The sequence below is a fragment of the Lepisma saccharinum genome, chromosome 22 (assembly GCF_977018435.1).
Source record: "Lepisma saccharinum chromosome 22, izLepSacc3.1, whole genome shotgun sequence".
Classification (NCBI taxonomy): Eukaryota; Metazoa; Arthropoda; class Insecta; order Zygentoma; family Lepismatidae; genus Lepisma; species Lepisma saccharinum.
In genome coordinates this window covers 30,426,809-30,451,321 of record NC_139250.1, presented here as the reverse complement: position 1 = coordinate 30,451,321, position 24,513 = coordinate 30,426,809, and the positions used below count along the sequence as shown (strand labels likewise).

Sequence of the window (24,513 nt, the reverse complement as noted above, 5' to 3'; positions counted from 1 at the left end):
GGCGTAAGAAAACATCGCGTAAATTACTTCCACAAAATAAAATTGGAACCTCAAAGAAAATCAATACATGCGTGTAAAAAATTGGCGGCACCTGTCTGCCGTTCAACTCCGGAAGAAGACCGATAGGGGACATAACAATAGAGTCGTTTCTCCCCTCGTGCGTGAATGATCGCTCGCGGTTTGGAGAGACGATGAATGCAACCTCGTAGCAGGTTCTTGCAGTATTGTTGTTCCCTTTTTTAAGAGCAATTATTATTAATAACATGCATTCTGCCCGCATACTTCGTTTTCATATAGGCTACATCGTTCAATTTCTTCGCCTTTAAAGCGAACATGTGTTATAATATCTTCTACCTCCGATCGCATCGGCACCGGTTGAATTCGGGTAAATACGGATCCTTAATTACAGCTAATATAATCCACCACCGTCGCCAAAATGGCCGGACGTGACGCCTTAGAATAGGCCGAAAGTGTATTTTGTACATTAATGGAAAAACCATTAATTCCAAGTTCCCACGTTTGTATAAATCATCTGTGACTCATATCCGGCTGAAACTCATATATAAAGTGCAACAATAGGCTTAGGTTAGAGTAAAAAAACGAACTCCACAAAAGTGTCTTTTGTACATTAATGGAAAAACCATTAATTCCAAACTCCAACGTTTGTATAAATCATCTGTGACTCATATCCGGCAGAAACGCATATATAAAATACAACAATAGGGTTAGGTTAGGGTAAAAACGGAATACATAATAGTATCTTTTGTGCACTAATGTAAAACCATTAATTTCAAACTCACACGTGTGCATGAGTCATCGATGACTCATCTCCTCCTTCACCCACGACACGTAGCGCTAGATTAATTAACAATAGCATCACCCCTCGAAAATGAATAAAAAAGCCATTAATGTCAATTAAAGGGTCTATTGTTAGGTCAGAAGTATTTTCAATTCTACTTATATTTACACGGCTTTTTGATCATATATCAGTGAACAATGTTTTCGTAACTACCTAAGCACGGTAATTTAAAGTATTTCCTCTAGCTGTTTGATTGCTTTCCCTAAATATTTCGAGAGATGATGGAAATGTGGAAAGAGGAGGGCAATGAAAATCCAAATCAGCGGGACTGAGTTCTTGAAGTATTTAGGGTTGCGATAAGTGCCGGCGTTAAGTCAGTTAAAAATTGTAAAAAACTTAACTCAATCGGTTAGAGATCGGTTAGTTCATACGAACTCTCCAGCCTAACTATTGTCTATTTTGGGGGGAGCAGGAAAAGGTTCGTAAAGTCCTTGCCTTGACTCATTCTCACCCAACGGGTCGGTAGGTGCTGGGGCTTGCCTTGAGTTGATACTTTCCTGGACATGAGGCCTGTTCGAAAAGATATTTAACTCGGCATTAAGTCAGTATAATGTCGTATCTCTTCTTGTGAATTTGTGCATATTTTGTATATATACATAATCTAGACTTTTGGCATTATGGTTAGTTGGTTGAATTGGTGTTTACGTCCACTTTATGCACAGTAAAGCTAATTGGGACTGGATGTACAGTGTAAAGTGGGATCCAAACCACTGTGCCATGTGTTTCCACCCGGTATCGAACTCGGGCCCCCTTGAATACTGGTATGATTTTGATGCGACGTTACCATGGAAACCATCCAAACAATAAAAACTTGAATCTAATTGTGCAAGATTATAGTCGTTGCCATGGAGATATATAATATCTATTTCGATTGTCGAAACATTGGAAAACTAACTTACGTAGAAGGGAACGGCGCTACCACTGCGCCATTGGGGGGAATGGGCTTAGGCATTATGTGGTACGACTATAAACAGTCGTGTAGTGTACAGTATATGAGAACAGCAATAAATGAAAAGTATGTAGCAAGGAATTAAGGAATTGCTATTGTAGACCAATGAAGTATAGGTAGACGAAATGAAACATAAAGAAAGTACATTATAATAGACCTCAACATTCTATTAGCATCCGTACATAACATACTTGTATTACTGTAAGTATAACAGTTCTAGTTTAAATACATAAAATATAAATTTCTTAATTAGTGTAAATACTGAGGCAAAAACACCCAACCAGTCCATTGAAAATTTCAGTGTTTCCATTTTAGTATTTGAAGCTACGCAAGGACTGTATTTCTAACAACCTTGGCAGTTGTACCTTTCACAAATGAATGGGAATTCTACATCACACGCCGAATCGCCCATTGTTGCAGCTAATCCAATTGCTACACATTCCTGCCCTTCCATGTTGTCCGGCTCTTCATATCCCCATTGGACGGCTGTGGAGTGTAAGTTGTTTCCTGTGAAGTGGACAATCGCACATACATTAGCTTTTGCAATATGTTGCACATTAATATGAAAATGAAAATTTTATGCTCAACGACAGGTGTTTTCAAACTTTTAGCTTTCGGGGTTCCCCTCCGCCAAAATCTGCACGCACATCCCCTCAATAATAATAGCTAAATGCATGTGATGTGACCATGAAATATAATACATAATATAATTTGATTAATACAGGTTTGAGTTTGGGTTTTTTCTGTTCTTCGGTAATCCAGGAAATGGAGTATAGAATACGACTGGAGTACGGACGTAAACAAAAGTGTATAATTCACGAATAAGATAACAGAATTAATACAACAATTTACATTATGACATAAATGCTAGATGTCTCGTCACGAAGGACGGTATAGATTTTGTGTGCATACATGAGGGAAACTATTACACAGAAAACTGATGACAAGAAACACTTAATAACCAGGTCTGGCGTGCACAGATGATGCAGATCAGGTCTGGCGTAGATCAGCGTGTATGTTCAGTCGGTACACGACAGTCTACAATTTTTTAATGTGTATAAGCTGGTGTGAATTCATTCAGCGATGTGGTGATTCATGAGATAAAATGAATAAATGGATGGGTTGAAGGTACAGTGGTGTAAGTCACTTTCTTAAAAAGAAAAATAAGTCTGACTCACAGCACTTTGCTGATCAACATAACAGCTGTTTCCTTAATCACTAGACCTTAAACTGTCGTCTGTTGACAGTTGAATGAATCTCTGACTTACTTCACGTTTTCTGTTAGCAGATTGACTTATAAATATCTGGTTTCTGTGTCTGTCATTTTTTAAAAAAAAAGTTTCTTACACCACTGTAACTTTAACCCATCCAAATAAAGGAGAATAGGGTAAGATTCTAGTTTACGTCCTTTTCCTAAGGAATACGTGTCTCATATCGTTGGAAAGCTTAATGTATAAGGAATTCAACAACGTAAATCCCGAAGCGAGGAAAAATTACCTGGAGGAGGAAATCGATAAAAACGGATGTTGTCCGGATATGCGTAATTGAACGTACTGAGGGAATTTTTCGATGATGAAGCACATATTTAGGGGTGAAATGAGTGCTAATGGAACCTAACCTAACAGGCCTAACCTAACCTCGTAGAAATACCTCGTCCCCGTGAATGGTTCGTGGGGATATCGTGAATGGTTCGTGGGGCTACCCGTGAATGATTTTTGGAGGTAACGTGAATGGTTTGTGGGGCTACCCGTGAATGGTTAGTGGGGCTATCGTGAACATAAAGTGTAAAAAGAAAAAGGTAATTACCCGTTGAGATGCCGGCTGTCTGCAAGCACGGTTTTGAACGATGCACTAAATTATTACTGGGGATAAACGTATTTTACACTATCTATAAGTTTTTGGAACCTGTTCTTCTTCATGCACCATACACACGCACAACGCACTGCGAACGCAAAGAAGCAATCACCACGCAGAACGCAAACGAGCAAAGCACACGCATTCACAACGCGGACACAAAGACGAGCCTGCAGTGTTGCTAACACCCATCGGTTACCACCAAAATTCAATAAGGACGTAAAGTAGAGTCTAGCCGAAAATAGATGTTAAGGACACTCATACAGCAATGTTTGGATTTCTTCATTTAATAGTATACTCTGTCCCAGCTAACTGTGGAGCAGGCAAACGAAAACAAGTCTATGCGCAAGTAGTGACGCGAGACGGCTCCACCAATGAACACGTGAGAGGAACGGAATTGCGTGGAGGGGAGGAAAGCGACTGCAGTTATCAGGCTTTCCAGCAGCGTGTACTGCATCACTCTGGCCACTCAATTTCCTTCGCTTCTCTGACGTCATGCGCGGCCTTGCTCCATAGTTAGCTGGGACAGGGTATAGACCTATTTCTTCTAACAACCTGCCCGTACCAAAGCAATCACCAAAGCTATCACCTTTAATATTTATCTTAAAAAGCAGCAACTTCCTTGTCTAATGGATGCAGGATTCCCCTGTACCTTAGAAAAATACATTCAGAACAATAAGATTGTGGAAAATATCAGAAAGGTATTCCAATGTACAAAGGCACTATCAATTAGGTTCTCAGCAATGCCATGGTTTTCTTCTTCTGTCTCAGTTTAAAAGCATAGAGATATGACATTGCCGATGGACAACCAACGTGAGTTGCAGTAATACAGAAGAAAATGGTGATTTTTTTTTTTTTCGGAATTCTCGCGCCTCCACTGAGAAACATCGGCGCCTTCCAGTTTGAATACCACTACTCCACGAAATTATAATAGTTGTATTTTTAAAGATCCATATTTCGTATTGAAGTGGTTTGCGAATAAAAATATTTTCTGTTGATCTATGAACAAAGAACTGAGGAAAAGACTAATGAAATGCTTTGTATGAAGTGCAGCTCTATATGGTGCGGAAACATGGACGCTGAGAACAAGTGAGAAGAAGAGACTGAAAGGTCTGGAAATGTGGTTATGGAGCGGGTGAAATAGACAGAAAAAGTGAGAAATAAAACAGTGCTAGAGAGAGTTGGGGGAAAAGATCAATGCTGGAGATAATCATGAATAGAAAAAGAAATTGGTGGGACCACTGGATGAAAAGAAACTGTATCCTAAAGGATGCTATTGAAGGAAGGATCGAGGGAAAGATAATCTGGGGAAGAAGAAGATTCCAAATGCTTGACGACATCAAAATAAATGTATAGTGCGCTGCTACAAAGCGATGGACTGAAGATCGAACAGCACGGAGGCTGCAGGGAAAGACCTGCTCCTGGGCAGAAAACAATGAATGAACGAAGCCAAGTATTTTCTTCAAACCTCGGTTGCTGACTTCTGTAGAGACTCAGAGTAGCTTAAGTTGCAACTTGCGGTAACTACTTACATAACTGACTTAATTATCAGGACGAACAAATATAACTGACAAACTATGAGAATGGTAATGTAAAAAATAAGTAACAAATATAAATAATCATTATGTGTTCGTCTAAGCTCATTATTCGAGGTTTAACCCTAGCTTACTCGAAATGAGGGGGGAGGCTATCAGATCCACTATCTCTATTTTTATTTATTTTTTAACTGTGAATTTTTTTTATAAATATTTGGAAATTGTTCTCTAGGGTTTTCCCAATATTTCTGTATTACTTTTGCTCATAAAAATATAAATATAATTCATGTAAATACGAGGCTAAATGCACTAGGTTGACCTATCAGGCTCGATCTTCAAATGCGTATTTCTCAAGACACTCATGCAAGTTAGAGTGTACACTTGGTTGGTAATGATGGTAATTCTTGTAATTTTTATAATTCATAAACAACAGGACTTCTATAAACAAGAAAGCATTAATGAAAAATGATTTGTTTTTGTGAGTTTAAGTGAATGTTGAAATATGTGTGTGACACTCATACAATAATTGGTTATTATTTTTCATGAATGATGTAATTAATGTAATTATTATAATTAATTAAAAACTGCACATATATAAGCAACAAAGGAAGCAGTGATTCAATAACAAAATGGTTTCTTGAATTTTAGTGATAAAAAGAAGGTTATTTCCCTCTCGTAAGGCACGAGTAAGCTAGGGTAAAATTTGTTACAAGAATAGGATCAATGAGCCATCCATATTTCCTAATTAATTTACCGCGTGGTAAAGACCGTTACCAATAAGATCAACAAGAAAACTTTGGACAATCATTGCAAACAAATATTAAAGTTTAAGAAAAAATGTGTTATATTGGAATAGAGTGCCTATCCAATATAAAGATCCAATCACACTGAATCACTGACATGCATGTTCACCATGAATAAAAGACCCAAGGCAAAAAATGCTCCATCACGAGTTCCCACGAAATTGTCTCCAACACACACACTTGTGAGATTTCTGCGAGAAGTTCACGTAATTCGAATGACGAAATTGTACCGATATTTTTTGTAACTAAAGAATATTGTTTTGCGATTTACGGACTGTCAGTGTTTCAGCAATTAACTGCCATGATCAACAAACTAACTAGAGAACGTTTTCACAACGCACATTAGAATCATGTTGACTGCTGTAACCAGGAGTGTGTGGGACAAGACATTTTTTGGTTGGGACGGGATTGGGAAGGAAATATTAATAATCCTGACATTCGGGGCCGAATAAAATCTCCATTTCCAGACGACGTCGGGAAATTTTCGGGATGCAAAGTTTTCGAAATTTCCAGTTGCGGCGAAAATCTCGAATTGTACACACTGTTTCCCATTCAAGTGATTAATTTTGCACTTCTGGAATAAAAACTGTTAATTTCAAGAAAATTCAGACAATTATGGTGCATAAAAGTTATCAAGAACTTACCTCTTTTAAATAAGATAGTTTGGAATTTCTCTGTTGTTCGGGATTACGATAAGTCGGGAACTGACCTTTATAATTCACACCCCGCCCACGGTGCAATGTGCCTCCGCCGGGCATCGAACCCGGGACCTCTTTATTACAAAGCTACGACGTTACCGCTACACCATCGGGGAGGCAAGATTTTTACTGTTGTTTCCTGATATTCTCACGTAACTTGTGCTAATACATCACTTTGGTTTAGTGTGTAGGAAAACTATAAAAAAATTCCTTTCACACACAAAGGTTAATGAAGTCTGCATATAAATTTGAGAGATTGGTTTCACTACATTTTAAAATTTTAAAAATATTTTCAATTTGTGCAGGCAACAGTAGAGTAGTATGAGTAAGTTTTACCAAGAAAATTGTCCATCACCATCTTTATCATATTTTCTTCACGTAATGAGAGCTATAAGCAAGGAAACAACACTCAAAACAAGCTGACAATCTCTGCATCAGAACACGTAAAAATATGTTCCTTAACAACGCCCAGAATGCAAGAGGAAAACTCATGGAAATAGTCATAGGGAATTTGCCGAACAATTCTTGTGCATCCCAGCTCCAGGACGAATTGATATATAACGACCAATTTTGTTCTAATTTCTGAAATACATCAGCGAGGGTCTATTTCAAGATTCCGGTTTCGTGGTTTGATTGATTGATTGAATTTGAAATTGTGGGTTCAATAGGAACGTTACATTATACAGGGTTCAGCCTCTTATCATAACTAAGAGCAATCCATGACAAAGTGATTATACCACTTCAAAAAGTAAAATTTGTCCAAATACCCTAACGTTCTGCTAGGAACGTGGGATCGAACCAGAAACCTTAATCGTCCTGGTGGGTGATGTAGCTCAAGGTATCATTCATCCTCTGTGATATGACCAGTCGCCTCTGACCTATTGCCTGAGGTAAAACACACACAAGAATTGCAAAACTCAAATACTTGGATTTTACGCTTTCCAATCCAGATCACACATGGTTATATATGTATAAGGATATTTACCTAACAATGGTTGACAAAGATCTCGTCGTGGAGCAACTTATGCGTACAATTGTACAAGCGTTCCCCAAGCTTCTAATGCTCCTTCCTTCTCCCAGGCAAGAACTGACTGCCTGCTCGATAACCCCCGATGATTCTCCAATCACTCACCCCTCACTCTCCGTTGTATTCCAACTTATCCTCCTTCCTTCTCTTTCTCATTCCTGACTAATTACTTTTAAAATACCTTTTTGATCAGCAATATCTATTACTACTTGTATGCAATATGAATTTTTGATATAATATATAATTACTAATGTAGCATTCTTGAAATACCATGGAGTACAACGGCTAGTAATGGTTTAACGACTTTTATGCTTGATGAGGGATCTTTGACAGTATGATTTATAGCATACGGTTACGATACTATTTAAACAGCATTTAACTTAAGCTAGCTTAGTGCAGGACACTAAATCGTTACTAATTTAATATTTACATGTCCTTAAATGGCTTTAAGATTACAGATTAACAAAGAGAAGTAGAAAATGTGATGAAGGGAGTCTTTTTTACATTAAGACTTGAGTGTATAACCAATGCTCAATAAATTTGTAATTTTCAGTTCTTTTCCCCTTTGATATTGTTCAGTTAAAGTATTAGGTGAGTAATATGGTATTAAATGGAGTTAATTAATGAGGCGTTCACATGGACCACATCCGGAACTTTTTTTTTTTAAAAAAAAAATATTGTCACTGGAACAAGAGACATGAGATGAAAGGTTACAATCTACATTTCCCTCCCAAAAATATTATGGAAAAAATAGTTGTAAAAATTCGCAGAGTTTTCAAGTTGTATTGTGGTAGGTGAAGCTTTTATCGACATGTGAGTCACACCCGGAACTCCAGTTATTCTTGAATTGCCCAAAAACAACGTTGTTCACAGAGCTCACTCTTCAGGACACTAACAATGTCATAATTCTGTCATCAGGCTATAAAGGGGCACTCAGCACACGCGAGGACAAATCACAGGACAACACACACACAGCCCTGCAGAGAATTATACTGGCCGTAGGGCCAGACGCCAGAGCCTCGTTAGTCTGCAAAATGCAGTCCAGGGTGTACTGCATAGAAGTGAGGTTGACATTTTGCAAGGGCCACCTCTTACACCTTAGTTTCGTGGGACGCCTACGTCCTGAAATACTGGTTTCCATGCTGTGTTCTCTAACTCTAAGGTGATGGGACAATTTCAATAGGAAGTTCTTCTATTCTACACTGCAGGCAGGCCATTATTTCAGGATCTGTGTGTACCATTTATATTGGCGGTGACTGTACACACAGGAACAGGCATACAATTGGAAGCTTGCATTGTTTACTATAAATACAAAGCATATATGAAGCTCACTCTGAACACAACTTACCTAGAACAGTTTCAAATACTCCTATCGTATTTCTACAATGGACACCGATCCAAGTATCATTCATCGCTAGGCCGGGTGGAAAGCCGAAAACAGAGATGATGTCCTTGATGTCGCTTCGTTCTTGCTCAGAGTCGATGACTGCAAGGTACGCCCCTTGCAAAGAACAAACCACCGACGCTTCGTCCCATGTTTTTATATCATTGTGATATATGTATTTCCCAAGTACATACCCCGGTTCATATGTCACTTTTCTAGATGTTCGTTCTGTAAAGTTTAAGTTCAACGTAAGAGAATAAAATCAACAGTTCTTTATAGTTAAAATCTAATCTAACTGTTTCTTTCTTTTAGTAAACGTCTCAATGTGTTGACTACGTAAAGACCAATTTTACTATTGTGTTACAACCAGGGTTAATAAAAATCATGATTTTTATTTTTAAAAAATAATTTGTGAATTTTTATTTAAATCATTTTTTAAAGTTTAAGAGGCCATATCATGGGCAGCAGAAAACAGACCTTCATTCAGTACACTATTTCTCGAAAACCATTTCAGACATTTCAATCAGCTTTGTGGCAAATTAATTAGAAAGGATGAATCTTAACAGTGAATATTGTCATTTTTTTATCACTTGTATATTTTAAAATATATTAGCTGTCAAACATCTCAGTTTTGGATCGACGTATAGAGTCCGATTCTAAGTTACTGTAAAAATTTAACTTTGCAAGCCTTTCTTGCATACTTTCTGAGTAAACTAATTTTTCTTTAATTCAAATTGAGAGGCCCATTGTGACAATACGCCATTACAAACATTGATGCGCATTTTCAAAACCACAATATCCCTTTGATATCTCCTGTCTCCCGTCGCTATGTTCGAGTCCTACAAGTTCAGCCGTCTGCCGATAGAGGACTCTGACTGGAAAGTGCGTGTCTAGTACTCTTCCAATAGGGTCTTCTCCCTACCCTTGGGGGCGGAATTCGTTGATTTTTAAACAAACACGCACAGAATTGCTTGTATGTTTTTCGGCAATACATATACTCGTAAATATATTTTTTTCTTTAAGAGAAAGGCTTTTTCTGGTAAAGTATTTGAACAGTTTGATTATAAAGCAAATAAAAAAATACATGTACGTGTAAATATACATTTTTACTGTCTCTTATCCAATATATATATAGCCCCAATCCCACCACTCACTGACATAAATGTTCTCCATGAAGGAAGCCCCGGAGGCGAAAAATGCCCGATTACGACCCCCCATGAAATCGTCCCAAAAGGCCGAGAAAATTAAAAAATCGCTCAATCGGCCCTTCCTTAAGGGTGAAAATGCCCTTTTCTCACGTCCTTAGCGACCGTTGCCACGGGCATTTCTTTTGCACACATTGTTTCCTTCAATTCTTAATTGTCGAGATACATTATATTTCTCACAGATCTACAACACACAGATGAATCAACTCATGACTTTGAAAAGGTGCCTGAAACAAGGGTGACATCTACATAATAAGGAGTTTCAGCCCAGATACAATTACGTATATATTGTTATACTCAATGCGTAAATATCTACATCGTGCTTGTTTTAACTAAATGTTTAGGGGATATAATGACATGCAATTCCTTAGAGCTTGCCGTGCCTGTTGTTGTCCATGGAAACGGACGTTGCTAGGGAACTTAAAGAAAGTTTATTTTCGCCCCGGAAACTACTGTAAGGGGATTATGCTAGACTTTTCGAATTTCAAAATACGAGCATCAGAATTTATTACAGAGGCAATGTAGGAATTTGAGGGGAATGACGGAAAACAGTTATTATCCAATTACGTTCAAAAATGTGAAAATAACAAAATACGTAAATATTGCATTTTCAATTTAGTCGCTTTTCAATTCGTTTAAGCAAAACATCCAACTAGTTATCTTGAAACGGTTATTACTTACACAGTTTATTATTAAGAAAATAGACAATAATAGTTTGAATATTTGTACTTTATTAGAGCCCATACACACACAAAGTTACTTTCTAAACTTTTCAAATTATCGAACTTGTACACATGTTCCCCATCATCCAATACAACATGCAGACATTTTCAAAGTCATTAAGATTATTGAGGAACCCCATCTAAAACATGATTGCGATCACAACGTGGCCGAAGGTCACGCATGCGAGCGTACAAGACGTGGCCATAGGCCACGTCGAAAGTACGCGAGTCTAGTATATATGAACCTAATATAGAAAAATTTGTTGAGTGTGTTAATGAAACTATAATAGTTTCAGTAACTTTTCTTCCGGTGAAAATAAAACATTCTGGATGTACTATATAATCGTAACTTATAATATTTTTATAGTATTTGTAGCTGGATTTTGGCGATAGTTTACAAAATGTCGGCTCTCATGTTTATTTACAGCTTAATGATAATGACAATATTTGAAGTTTTACATAATTAGTATTTTGTATATTATTCTACACAAAATTTTTGCTATAAAAATTTTTGAATTTTAAATCGAGAGAAATTTAAGTTCGTTTACAATTTATATATTACATTTCCCTTCGTATGAGCGTCACCCCATCAGTACATATATTTTGTTTCCTTCCTTTTCCTTTCAAAATATTAGAATGTCTTATAGCCTAATAAACACCATTGAATTGATTCTGATATCTACAAATTCCGTATGTACATTATTCTATAAATTATTTCTTTAAAGTGGCATAAATCAGTGATTATAAAAAAACACCAGATTTAAATCTTGATTTAAGTCAAACCATCTTGATTATAACTATGTTCACCCCAGACTCAGATTATGAGGTGCCAGTAACCGCTAATCTATAGTTTAAAATTTCGATCCAGTTGACTTTTTTTAAAAAAATAAGAGAAATACATATACGAAGTAAATTTACTTTGAAGCTACATCTTCAAATTGAACTCTGGCGATGCAAGTCAGTACTTACTTGAGGAAGATTCATTGTTCTGATGAAATCCAGAAACAAGAGAACATATTAATAGTAAATCTGCAACTGTCTTCATCATTACTTTCATTAGGTATCCTGCTATCTAGAAAGGAATATACCTATCTGAGTAATTAGTCTTCGGAAAGAAAGTGTATTTTTACATCAAAAATTATTTCCAAAGTTGTTTCTCAGAGTTGCCTTATTTTTTCACCATCATTGGTCATGTCTTACGCAAACTTCGGTTCGAGTTCTATCTTGCGGTGAACAGAATGTTCTTTGTGAGTCTCCCTTCCTTAATTTAATCATATCATCAATCATCCTCATCGTCGCGATTAGCGAAAAGTGGCAGAAAACGACGCTAAATAACCAAAATCAAAATCTATAATGATATTTTGTTAAAAAAAAAACAAGATATAATTTGCAATTGATTTTGTCGTTAGGCAAACAGCAACCGTTGCTCCATAATATTTCTGGTTACATCTCTACCGAATTGGACTTATTTCAAAATTAACGAACATGTCAAACTCTAAAAATTTAGCATTTAGAAGGCATAATAGCCTTCGTCTCATTAATGAAATGCTAAAGGTATTTGTACTTTTGTTATTTAACGTCGCTTTTCTGTCCCTTTTGGCTAATCACGAGGATGAGGATGAATGTTAACCAGGTGAAATTGATTAAAGGACACACAAAGAATAACCACGCTCTTTAAGGGAACTTCAGTTGTCAAATCAAATCAAACGTCGATCTCTTCATGTGTTCTTCATTGCATATACAGTGCCTTTATGGTCCGTGGAGCGGCGGCTGGTGCGGCGGTAAGTGGGATCGCGTCTGCCGGCATTTTACCCACCGCTGTACGCTGACTTGGCAGTGGACGCGTCAGTGCTTCAGTATCCAGATGGCTGGTGTCCAGTTTGCACGTGTTTGTGAGGCGTTAAGGTGTTAACAAGTGTGACGTACTACTTCTGCAGTCTAATGATGCCACGCTATCCGTACAATTTGAAGCAAAGCATTTTTATGTACGACTCTTACGTCATTATATATTCTTGGAAGGAAGATCTAATTTTTGGAGCAGAATTCCCAGATGTTTCTGTATTCGGATACTTGTGAACAAATTTAGGTAATCGGGGTCTGTTCTTGAAAAGAAGCGTGTGCTTAATGAGGGGAAACTAGACGATTTTGAAGTATGACCAAAACACCCTTCAAGAAACAGACATTTTCATGACGTCTGCATGGCGAGCTACCAAGCTTTTAAACCTGAAGCCATACATTAAAAGAATTGAAAGGAAATAGCAGGAGAGAAATTTAAGAAATTTCGGAAGAGGAACTGATTCGTGTTAGTAAAAGTTTCCTATAAATATGCCGTAAATGTGTGGTTGCGGGAGGACATCATTTCCAACACCTCTTGTAACCAGGTACGTGTAATGACCCCGAGTTTGCCATTACTTCGTGGTTTTTATATTATTATTATTATATCTTATATTATTATTCATGCTTATTATAGTTGAACGTATTATACAGTTAATAATTCATATATATCTTCATAAATATATTAATGCCTTCAGCCAATTTTCCAATATAGCCGCCTTTATAATCGTTAACATTATACACTGATATATCTACAAGTATAAATAGCGGCAAATTTAAACAATTTATATAATAGATTCAAAATTAATAGTTTGCTTTCCCATTAAATGTTCTAAAGATAGTTGTAAGTTTCATTTTAATCAGGTTAGTGAAGCCTAAGTTAATAATTTCTGAGTTAAATTCTTTATATCTATTTATTGTTTCATGTTTCTGGCAAACGCCGTTCGTTTCTCTTATATTTTGAAAGCCATTGTTGATTTATTTAAACTCTTGTGGTGTGAGAAGATCACGCGCTTTTCATTGCATTGTTGCCACCAAATACCTAAATTCTCTGTGCCAGATTACTGTACATTTCTAATATATTACTGTTTGCTTTTATCAACTTCCTACTATTAAAAGGTTATTGTGTCTGGTAACACTGTGTAACTGGGGAGGTGATATCGCCTTCCAGAAAAACGGTTAGCAGTTGCGCGAAGAGATTTAAAGTAGCAAGAGGTGATTCGGGTCACGGGAAATATAGGCTTCCGCATCTCGTGCTGTACCGTTCGAAAGTATTTTAATTGTAATTTTAGTCATACATGATATACGTGCGTGTCTATAATAAACGTAAAGTTGAACATATTGCGGTTTTTCTTTATTTCGAAAGTGTATTTCGTAGTTATGGATACCTGCATCAGGAGGACAACCTCGTGGGTTGTCATTGGACTTCACCTGTGGAGCCAAGGGGAAGGGACGCCGTATCTCAACCCGAACCCTGGGATTATCCAGCATGCTCTGCTGAGCTTATAAGGTAAGTGTACTTGTGAAGTGCACCGCTACACGGGACGTAGCTTACGTCCTCATTTTTATTGTAACTGTCAAATGTACGAGATTATTTCATTACATAGCTAGCGGTTCCAGTTACGCGGATGTTGCATCCAGTTTGCCGGCAGACACGATCATACTTCCCGCTGCGCTAGCCGCCGCTCCATGGACGCCTCGACCATAAAACGGCACTGTATTTGACAAAGGCATAATTCATATTCACTTATGATATATCAAACTTATTATCAAGAACTTCGTCACACACGACAGACTGAAACTCCTAGATAAATGTTTCCAACTTATAATAAATTAGGGACATCTAGTGACTACATATTTTTCGAGATTTACGTGCAAAACTATACTCAAATCAAACAAAGTATCGTATGATCCAAACTAAAACACAAGCGCTACATACAAAACTAACGAAGTAAACTAATTTTCTAACTGATTAAACTAACTATGCGAAGACATTTCTGATATAAATAAAAAAGATTTACCTCTTATTTGCTAATCCTGATTTAGGAGAACAAAGAACTTCGTCGTGTTAATCCTTTAAATATTATGAGAAATATCAACTGTCGTATAATCCTTGTAACTGAAATCTCTTTGAATGTGCTCTCTTTTATATCGCAAAATTAAGGACGCAACGATTGCAATATTTGAGCTAAACATTTTATCTTGGCAATGAATCATATGACACATGAAAGGAAAACGGCTTACGGGTTGATAGATGATGGTATTTATTCTACCGGCTGATCAGTTTGAGATGTCAGAAAACTAAACCGTTGTGTACAATAGATTAATGTAGTACGTATCTATGAGCAGTTTGTTGTAATATATGCAGAAAGGATGTAAGTTTTGAGTGAGTGCAGGTTTACAGACTACAGCCATGTGGCTGTACTAGTGTGTACATATAACACTCGACAATTTCACATCCAATACGATACATTGTGCGCTGTTGTGGCGTGACCACTATTTTATCTACCATGAACGCTAACGCCACGCGGCTGAAGTTTGTAAACCTGCACTCACTCGAAACTTACATCCTTTCTGCATATATTACAACAAACTGCTCAGAGATACGTACATTAACCTATTGTACACAACGGTTTAGTTTTCTGACAACTCAAACGGATCACCCCATACATTTAAACCTAATCTCATAACTTGCTACAGAATATTTGTGATAAAATAATACCAAATTGAAGTTTTCAACTACATATTTAAAGCAGGGTGGATAAAAACGGTGTTTTCATAACGCTAGTTTTAAAATTCCATCGACTAATTTTTAGTATAAAATGTCTCAATTTTAGATCTACCGTATTACCCGGCGTATAAGACGCACTTTTTCCCTTTATATATACGTCTGAAAAAACAGGGTACGTCTTATACGCACTTTTTCCCTTTATATATACGTCTGAAAAAACAGGGTACGTCTTATACGCCGGTACTAAGTTTTTGATTACGTCATTTCTGGAAATTTCCTCTAAGTTAAACAATTTTCTTGCGCTGTGTGGCGTAGAAGATTAAAATCAATTCTTTCCTAGTTAGATTAGTTAAGTTATTTTTTGAAAGTAAACTTATATACATATTACTTTATATTTGAAATAATGTACATTAATTATAATATTAAAAAAAAAGCTTTTTCCTCAAAAATATATCCGAAAAAGGGGGCGAATCTTGTACGCCGGCAAATACAGTAATTTTCGAGCTAATTTCGAGATTTTTATAAAACGGGTATTGAAGATTTTTAAAATATGGACTGTCCCGCTCAAGACGGAACGTACGATCACCCTATCCGGTAGGGAACGGGAAAATCCTTCCGGAATTTGAATCCCTCGAAGATTTCAATAACCTGCCAGAGCATTCGGATAATAGCTAAGAAATTTGAGACAATTCCTGAAGAAAACATGTTTGTAAGGGATGGAATACACGTGTTGGAAACCGGCAACCACTTTTTCTGGCTTTTTTATATTAATTAGCAGTGTTTCAGTCCTCTTAAAAGTAAAAATAATGAACGAATTGAAAATTATCGCCCGATTTTGATAACTGCTAACTACAAGACACGTAGCAAAACATTAATTTCATTGAAACTCAACAATGGGTACGCGCAGAACGGAAGAGCTGGTGTAAGGTAAGCTTCCATTGTTGTAAAGAATTTCATCTTATTACAGTTATTTTAACCGTTAGTCAGTCAGCAGTTCCCTGAGGAATGGTCGGTCTAGTGCAGTCATATCGAAATTTATACTAAATTTAACTACACTAAAAAATATGCAACCGATTTGCCACCAAAAGTGATGTTCACATTGACGTTGTTAAATTCCGTTACACCATTTGTTGCCACACCACACCATGTATGGAGGCCGTTAACACCAAATTAGGTGCAGTGTTACACCACTTTTGGTGGCAACGCAGTTTTATGGATGCTATCTTATATGTATACATATATGGGTCCCCACTTACATTCCACGCGTTTACTTCATTAACGTCGAAGGACTGAAGAATGCCGCCGACACGAACGTGGATGGGGATAAACAGCGGGCGAGTTGTTTTCGTCCAATCACACTCAACCTTCAGCCAATGGGCGCAGCTGTCATTCTGCTCGTCTACTCCACGTGGAGTCTCAGTCACATGACTGCGGATACGCTGTTGCCGTATTTTGCAACTTCAATGTGGAGACCGTGGGAAGGTGCTAGTGCGGGGAGGGACAAGGTGGCGTAGAGTAGATGTGGAGAGTAGATGTGTGGCAACACTGTGCGTTGAATGTGATTGTTGCAGCTGGTGGGCGCGCTCCGTGGACTCCAAAGCCAGCCAGTCGACAACGTATTGCTTGACAAGTTAAAAAACAAGACGCTGCAATCCACTGTTGTGCACCTCACACCACATCTCCCCACTCCCTTCTCCGCGACGACGTTGGTTTGCAGTGTTGCAACCTTGCGTGTCCTCGAAGAGCAGATTGCGGATTTCGTTGGATCCGGTGTGATTCCATTTTAAGAGACAACAGTCACATAATTCGCCTCACGCACTTACCATTGTTCTCACACGCAAACACACACACGAAACACACCACTACAACAACAGAGAAACGCCTCCGAAAACAAGAACTTCTTCCACACGAATGATGGGGTCAGATGGGGGTGAAAATGGTGCCTGCAGTTGTGACGTCAGATAAAGAAAGATTTGGTTAAACAACGGTGAAATATTGTTCGCATACTGATATCGATAAGATATAAATGAGGAGCTTGCATTTAAAAAAAAATGCACCCAAGAGTAAAGAGCAAGAACATTTCAATGCTTTAAAAAAGAACACAAGTAAGCGTGTTATCAGATTGCCTTCTCGTACTGATTGTTGTACGCGCGTTCTGGAAAATACTACAGTTTACGATCCGGGCACCGCACGCATTTTCAAAGGCCGGATTAAATACAATGAATCACTGATATAATATGAGCCGGTACCGTTACGCTACACAGTGAGAATCGTTTGTCATATTTGTTTTAGCTTAATTTTGCTGAGTTAGCACCACTGGTACTCTCAAGGCGTGGGAGAGTGGTGGGAAGGATCACGTAATAGGAAGTGCTCCACAGTGATCTGCCCATATTGGGACTTAACTTAGGTTATAACTAGCGCGTCGACTATAGCCAAGTGGTTGTTGACCCCCGTGGCGGAGTAGTTATCACAGCGTGCTGCAACGCCAGGAGTCCCGGGTTCGAATCCCGGTTAAGACATGGATGTTTGTGTTGTCCTGTCCTGAATGAAAAATTAGATTTTGAAATTAATTTATATGAGTATGATGTGTGGGGATGGCTGCCGCTTAGGGGTCTTCCTTTTAAAAAAAGAACAAAAAAAGCTGTTAGCGTTCTCGCCTTTGGTGCGAGCGGTCCCGGGTACGATTCCCGGTTGGATCCCCGTAAATTTCTGCGTTGCCCCAGCGTCGTGAGGACAATTGGGAAGCTACTTGAAAAGATGTAGCGACTCCGGTCACGAATGTCAGAAAAACAGCGGCGATGGGATCCCATGCGCTGACCACGCGTCACCCAATGAAACGCCGCTCTGGCAGACACTGGCCATCGAAAGCTGTAGTGTCACGGAGTTTTATTTATTTATATATATATATTTAAAAAATCGCTAGGTTGTTCACTTCTTGAAAACATATATATATATATATATATATATATATGAGTCAATATCTCTCTCAATCTTTTCCTCTATATCTCTATATACTCCCCCTCCTCCCTCTCTCTCTCTCTCTCTCTCTCTCTCTCTCTATCTCTCTCTCTCTGTTTCTCTCTTCTCCTCTTTCCCCTATCTATATTCACTATAGATCATGGAGCTAAATGCTAAAAAGGAACACTCTCACTATCATCTATAATAACTGCCTAGAATAAGGTTCCTGATCTTGTAACCAAAGCCTTGACGTCATCACCTACCATACCTTCAGGATGTTAATGCTCTCCTCAAGGTTAATTGGGAATCTCCGACACCTGAGCTCGTGGTGGTTCACAGGGAACGGTGTTCTGTTCCTGGATGATTAGGGAGTACTTGGAGCATTAACGTCTGCTGTGTGGGCTGCTGTAGGTCAAAGAGCATCAGGCAGGAACGCTACGTGGTGAGATGCTTGGGCTTTTTCATCCATTTTACGGAAATGTGATGAAAATTAGCACTACGTGTTGAATTTGCGGAATTTTTCATTTATATCATTCGAAATAAATGAAAATTGAAATTTGTTAAATAGTGACATGTCAGAATTGTTTTTTTCTCCGCGAATCTTTATTTTTGGGGAAAGCTGCGTAGCATGCAGTTTTAATGTTAATGATGGTTAATGTCGATACTCAGCTTTAATTCAGTCCTTACCCACCACACCCACCCAATAGGCTAATCACCCGCTGCATTAAAGCACATTACAATGCGGAGGAAACGAAAATAGAATGTTTCCTTTGGTAGCCACGGGCAATGAGGCAACAGCTCTGCGCCCTTGCTTCGTCGCGGTTTTCCGCGTCGGTGTGATGTGGCATAAGGTACGTCCGTCATTCCGCGCGCCGGAAGGAATGTCGGACATTTGAGTGTCATATTCCGCCCAGAATTTGGCCAGCCCGGGCACGTCTACCGACGAGCCCTTGTAATTTCGCTCCTAGTAACGCCGTGGTTCGCTCGAACCCGGTACCTTCGGTCAGGCCCTGGTGGCTATGACAGAACTACCACCTGGGAAATTATCATCAATTCCCAGGATTTTATCAAAATTTTGAAAGTGGCACTTGATTTTGATGACCCCTGTCCTTGCAGTAGTCTCTTGAAATACAATTTGGTATTTTTTTTTACATGCATTTGGTGCGTGACTTATAATAGTTCGGCTATAAACGATACGACTCAATCACACCATGGTGTGTGTACTTAGTGGGTCACAGCAGAGAGTATTGCTGAAGTCAATTGTGTTTTAATTAATTAAAGTCCTTTAAAGTTTCTAAATTCATATATATTTTTAAAAACAGACCGTAACTTGTTAATGATCCGGAAAGTAACGCCGTTTGTGTTTATGTGTTTTAAGTTTAAACTGTTAAAGATTATCGCAAGGAGGATATTTAATTTTATCACGTATAGTTTTGAAATGCACAAGGTTCAGTGGTCGACTCCATCGTAATTAAAATGACTGAAATCTCCTCGCCCAAAAGAATGGGAGCCTTGGTACTAATAATTGTAGTGCAAATTGATAAGGTTTGATTTGATTTGATTTGGTGTTTTAAGTCCACTTTGTGCACAGTAAGGCTAATCGGGACTGGACCTACAGTTTAAAGTGGGATCCGAACCACTTGTGGCCCCATCGGGTATCGAACCCGGGACCCCTTGATTACAAGGCGACGACGCTACCACTGCGCCATCGGGGAGGCCCTAAATTGATAAGGAGATAGTCGAGAGAATACATGAGTCAGTCGCAGTGCATTTTTTTATTTTACCTTATTTAAGGAATATTTTTTTTACTAAAGTAAAGTTAATATGTGAAAAAACGAAACGCTAATTATATTTCTAGGAATAGAGGAGCAATTATATGTCCGCTACTATACGCTGGCGTAAGTAGTCAGAGTGACGCTACCATTCGGTTAGAGTATAACCCGCTCGTTGATTCAATGTTCTAGCTAAGGAATAATAATAAGTGTTTTTAGTTTTACGCGCAGAAATACCGGTAGTGAAATATAAAAGAGTGCGCAAGTGTTTATATATATGTTTTAAGGAATAGAGGAGCAATGATGTCCGCTACTAAAGGTAGTAAGTGTGACGCTCCCTTCCATTAGTTTTAAGGTTAATTATGTCTTCCCCTACGAATTAATTGTGTACACAGAGGTACCCGTAGCAAGAGGAATGACACTGTCATTGTAGCGCAATGACATAAGAATGACTTAGTCTGCATGACTTTTAGTTTGTTAAAACACCATAGTTAGGCGTAAGCCAACTTGTAATGAAAAGTAGAACAAGACGTAAGCGGTATTCAAGGCGTGGAGTATTTCACATATTGACGAGATTTTTTTGTTATTATCCAGATATTTATTGTCTCTTTCAGCTATTTATTAAAGGATAGCTTAATATTCCTCCTTTTGCGTTTTCTAGCTTTGAATTTTAAATACCTTAAATTTCATGTGTATTTATATTATGATATTTATATTTCAAGTTACGGCATTCCTTAATGTTTAAATAAACACTCTTCAGCATTATTCAACAGATTTCGTGTGGTTATTTAATCGCATCGCAAATCACTAAATCACTAAATAGCGATAAAAGTTAAAAAGGTTGTTTAAATTAAGGCAAAACTGGTTGTCATTTTTTTCATTAAATAACGATGAAGTATTGCGAATAGTATAATCAATCAAGCCCTCCCCTTAGGTATAATCACGTTTCATTCCGTCTGCTTACGATAGGTTTAAACACGCAAGTTTAATCTCTGCACCGAAAGCACGATTCATTCGTTGTTTTCCTTTCGTTCCTTCGAACTCAGGATATGTGCAGTCGCAAGACTCAAGTCAAAGATTTTCCTTCCATGTAAGTCGCCAGATTTCCGTGCGGAAATTTCCAGATTCGCGTTAGCGGAAGAAATATATCCTATTTCAGTCTCGGAGAGAGAGAATTTGATGACACCTTTCTTTTCGTCTAGTGTCGGGATGGATGCGGAATTTGTTGTAGATGAACTTTACACTCAGGTGGCTTCGACACTGAAATTCCTAGCCTTCAACCGAGGTGTTAATAAGAGCCGCTTCAAGGGCGCTTATTTATGCGATTTTTTTTCTCGTTCCTTCAGAATTTTCAAAAGTTTCCCGAATGAAATTTAATTACTTCTTACAGATTAATTTCATGTTAATCTTCGTAAAGTAGGTAATAGCGAGTAATTGTGTTTATATTTTAATCTCCCACACGTCATAGACTTTAGTTGAAGTAATATCATACGAAAGGAACGTGATTCCCAGGTTATTTCTAGGGGTGAGGAAATCGTCTCACAACATCAACCCGGCTAATTGTGACTGCCCATGCCAAATCCTATACTTTTCTCCCGGCCCGGCGTCATGATGTTTCATTTACGGTTCCGTTTCAATTTTTTTTCCTAAGGCGACCATAAAAAGTAGTTTTTTTGTTTACCTTATTAGGCTAAAAACTCAAAAGAGTGGATTTAGACGCCTACAGTTGTCATGGGTCAAGTGTAATCTCTTACGCGGCGAGCATTTATGCTACGTGCCAAAGCAAATACACGGTGGGCTATAGCATGACGTAGAGTAGTTCTTTTTCTCTTTTCTGTTTAACGCAATGCCTTATATTTTTTTCCTTTATTCTCAGAACCGGAAATATACTTCACAGATAGCCAAGAAATGTTTTCTAAATCAATAACCCAGATTAGTTTCAGTTTTCAATTTACACTTTACCTAAGAGAGACAAATGCGCCCCCCCCCCCTTATTTTGCCGACGGTTTCAGACCGGTCAAGGCAACCTCCTAGGGTCACACCCGGGATGTTCATGCTTTGCTTTGAGCACTTTAATTTGATTTTTTTTTGTTATTATTCTATACCGTTTTTTTCCATTTTTCTCCGTTTATTTAGATCAATTTGTTTCATGAAATATTTTTGTCCCATTTTCCCGTTACTGTTATCCTATTACTAATTTGGAACTTCATTTTAACTGTTTATTTATGCTATACGTCAGGCGTATGCAAGCGCAAACCACCCTTGACTAGTGAGCGTTAACAATGCGTCACTATGTCGCCTTGATTTATTCATCCATTTTTATGTATCTTTTGTAATTAATGATTTTAACGTCATTGGAGCCATGTCATTTACTCTTTTTAATATATCTTAATGATCCCGAATTTTACTTGTGGCTAGGTCCGTTTTAACAGCTGTGACGTTACCAAATTTTGGGTTAATTATTCTTTTCGTCAGTTCCTCATTTTTTACAATGCTTTGACATTTCTGACATGATATTAATGGATTTCGTCGGGTTACTTTTCTGATACCAGGGGATATATTTTATACCATCTACATATTACTTTTATATATTTATCAATATTTAATCCTAGATATTTTCGTTTATTTTATTGTATATTGATCATGTGCCAACAAAGGGCATTTAGTACCATGTCATAACCTTAGTTTATGTGCATATTATTCTATATTTTGGGAGAAGCCAGGGGCTATATATATATAATTTAGTCAATATATACATATCTTACTTTTGATGAAGTCATATTTTCATTTTAATGGTGTTCCAGTGTTAAGGCGTCAAATGACATTTTCCGCCTCTTATTTTATTTAGCCTTCATTCAAACCTTGTTTTATAATTTATATCACTTATTGGGCAGTTTATTTTATTTTAGTTTACTTATCTTTACTCATGATTTTCACTTGCCTATAAAAGACGATTACTTTACACATTTTTTATACATTTTAAATATTGAATGACTGAGAGCAATGTAGTGTTTCCAATGTCCTACCTGTTTCCTACCCTGTTCGGAAATTCCACGAGTTCAAGGAATTTCGAAAGTAGTCCAGCGATTTTTTTTGAGGCCGGAAGAAGAACGCATTCCTGAAGGCTTTGGAGCTAACCAGCCTCCTTTGGATTTCAGCGGTGTATGTCACTGGTGTGAGAGCTGAAATCGCCAGGGATTTTCACCTCAAGACGCCCCTGCTGCTGTTATGCATCTTCGATAATCACTATCAGAACGACCTATCCCCTTTTGGTCGTCTCCGCCCCTGTTCCCATTATCTACCACCAATTGGGACCAGCGTAGCAGCAACGAAAATCCTATTCCAAGTGACATCCCAGGATCGGAACAGCGTCAGAAACATCAGAAGAAATGTCATCTTACAGAGCAACCCCCCCCCCACGACTTTAACCCCCGTAAGAAGAAGCATGAACATCTTTCATGTACATCGTCCCTTTTTGCTCTGTAAGGCCAGGCAGTGTACTTCACCATATATTGGAACTTTCCGGGTACAGTCAACGACCCAAATGTGTTGAGACCCACCCCTGTGGATCAGCAACCTGCCAGGCCACCTGTGAACAGTTTCATCCTACCAGTGGCCATGTTTACTGTTCCCCTTCTTGGAGTGATCGCAGCCCGGACACCTTGCATACTGTATGCAACGGCACGGTACACCTTCCGTTTTCGCATGCCACCAGCGTACGAAATGTGTCGCCATACGATGTGTGCCGGAAATATGCAATGACGTCTGCTGTGAACTCTCGGGGGCCTATCATAAATACCCCCCGTGTTCGCCATTGGACAACGCATATTTTGGGGCTTGGAAATGCTACTTGGAGTGGCTTTCCATGGACTACCCTGTGTTCTAGTCTACACCCCATTCTGCCATTCGTATTGCTCACTTCAGTCTAAAACGAATCATGAGTATATTTGAATGAATAGTTAGATAGTTGTACCTGCCCGTTCAGGGCTGTCTCTACCATCAACTAGTACTAATCGGGAGGGGCAAGTTACATCCCTATTTAAGATCCCCGCGTTCAGGTTGGAATGCTACGCTACATTTCGAGGGCGGGAGTCCGACCAATTGTCTCAATAATAATATAATTATTAGAATTAAATTAATTTTAATTAAATGCGTATATTGATATTGAATTGTTATTATTACA

The 24,513-nt window shown here is 38.2% G+C and overlaps 2 protein-coding genes across 2 annotated transcripts in view; one reads left to right on the top strand and one right to left on the bottom strand.

Annotated features, from left to right (window-relative positions):
* Window positions 1–24,513, top strand: part of LOC146004630 (neurensin-1-like) — a 318,268-nt gene that overhangs the window by 154,943 nt on the left and 138,812 nt on the right. The gene's annotated exons all lie outside the window — the stretch shown is intronic.
* Window positions 1,951–14,975, bottom strand: LOC146004912 (hemolymph lipopolysaccharide-binding protein-like). The gene is made up of 4 exons (XM_083143946.1): window positions 14,891–14,975; window positions 12,006–12,108; window positions 9,074–9,337; window positions 1,951–2,315 (listed from the first exon to the last, which is right to left on the bottom strand). Exons 2-4 carry the CDS (start codon window positions 12,091–12,093, stop codon window positions 2,152–2,154), a joined length of 516 nt encoding a protein of 171 aa, XP_083000072.1. The 5' UTR covers window positions 12,094–12,108; window positions 14,891–14,975; the 3' UTR covers window positions 1,951–2,151.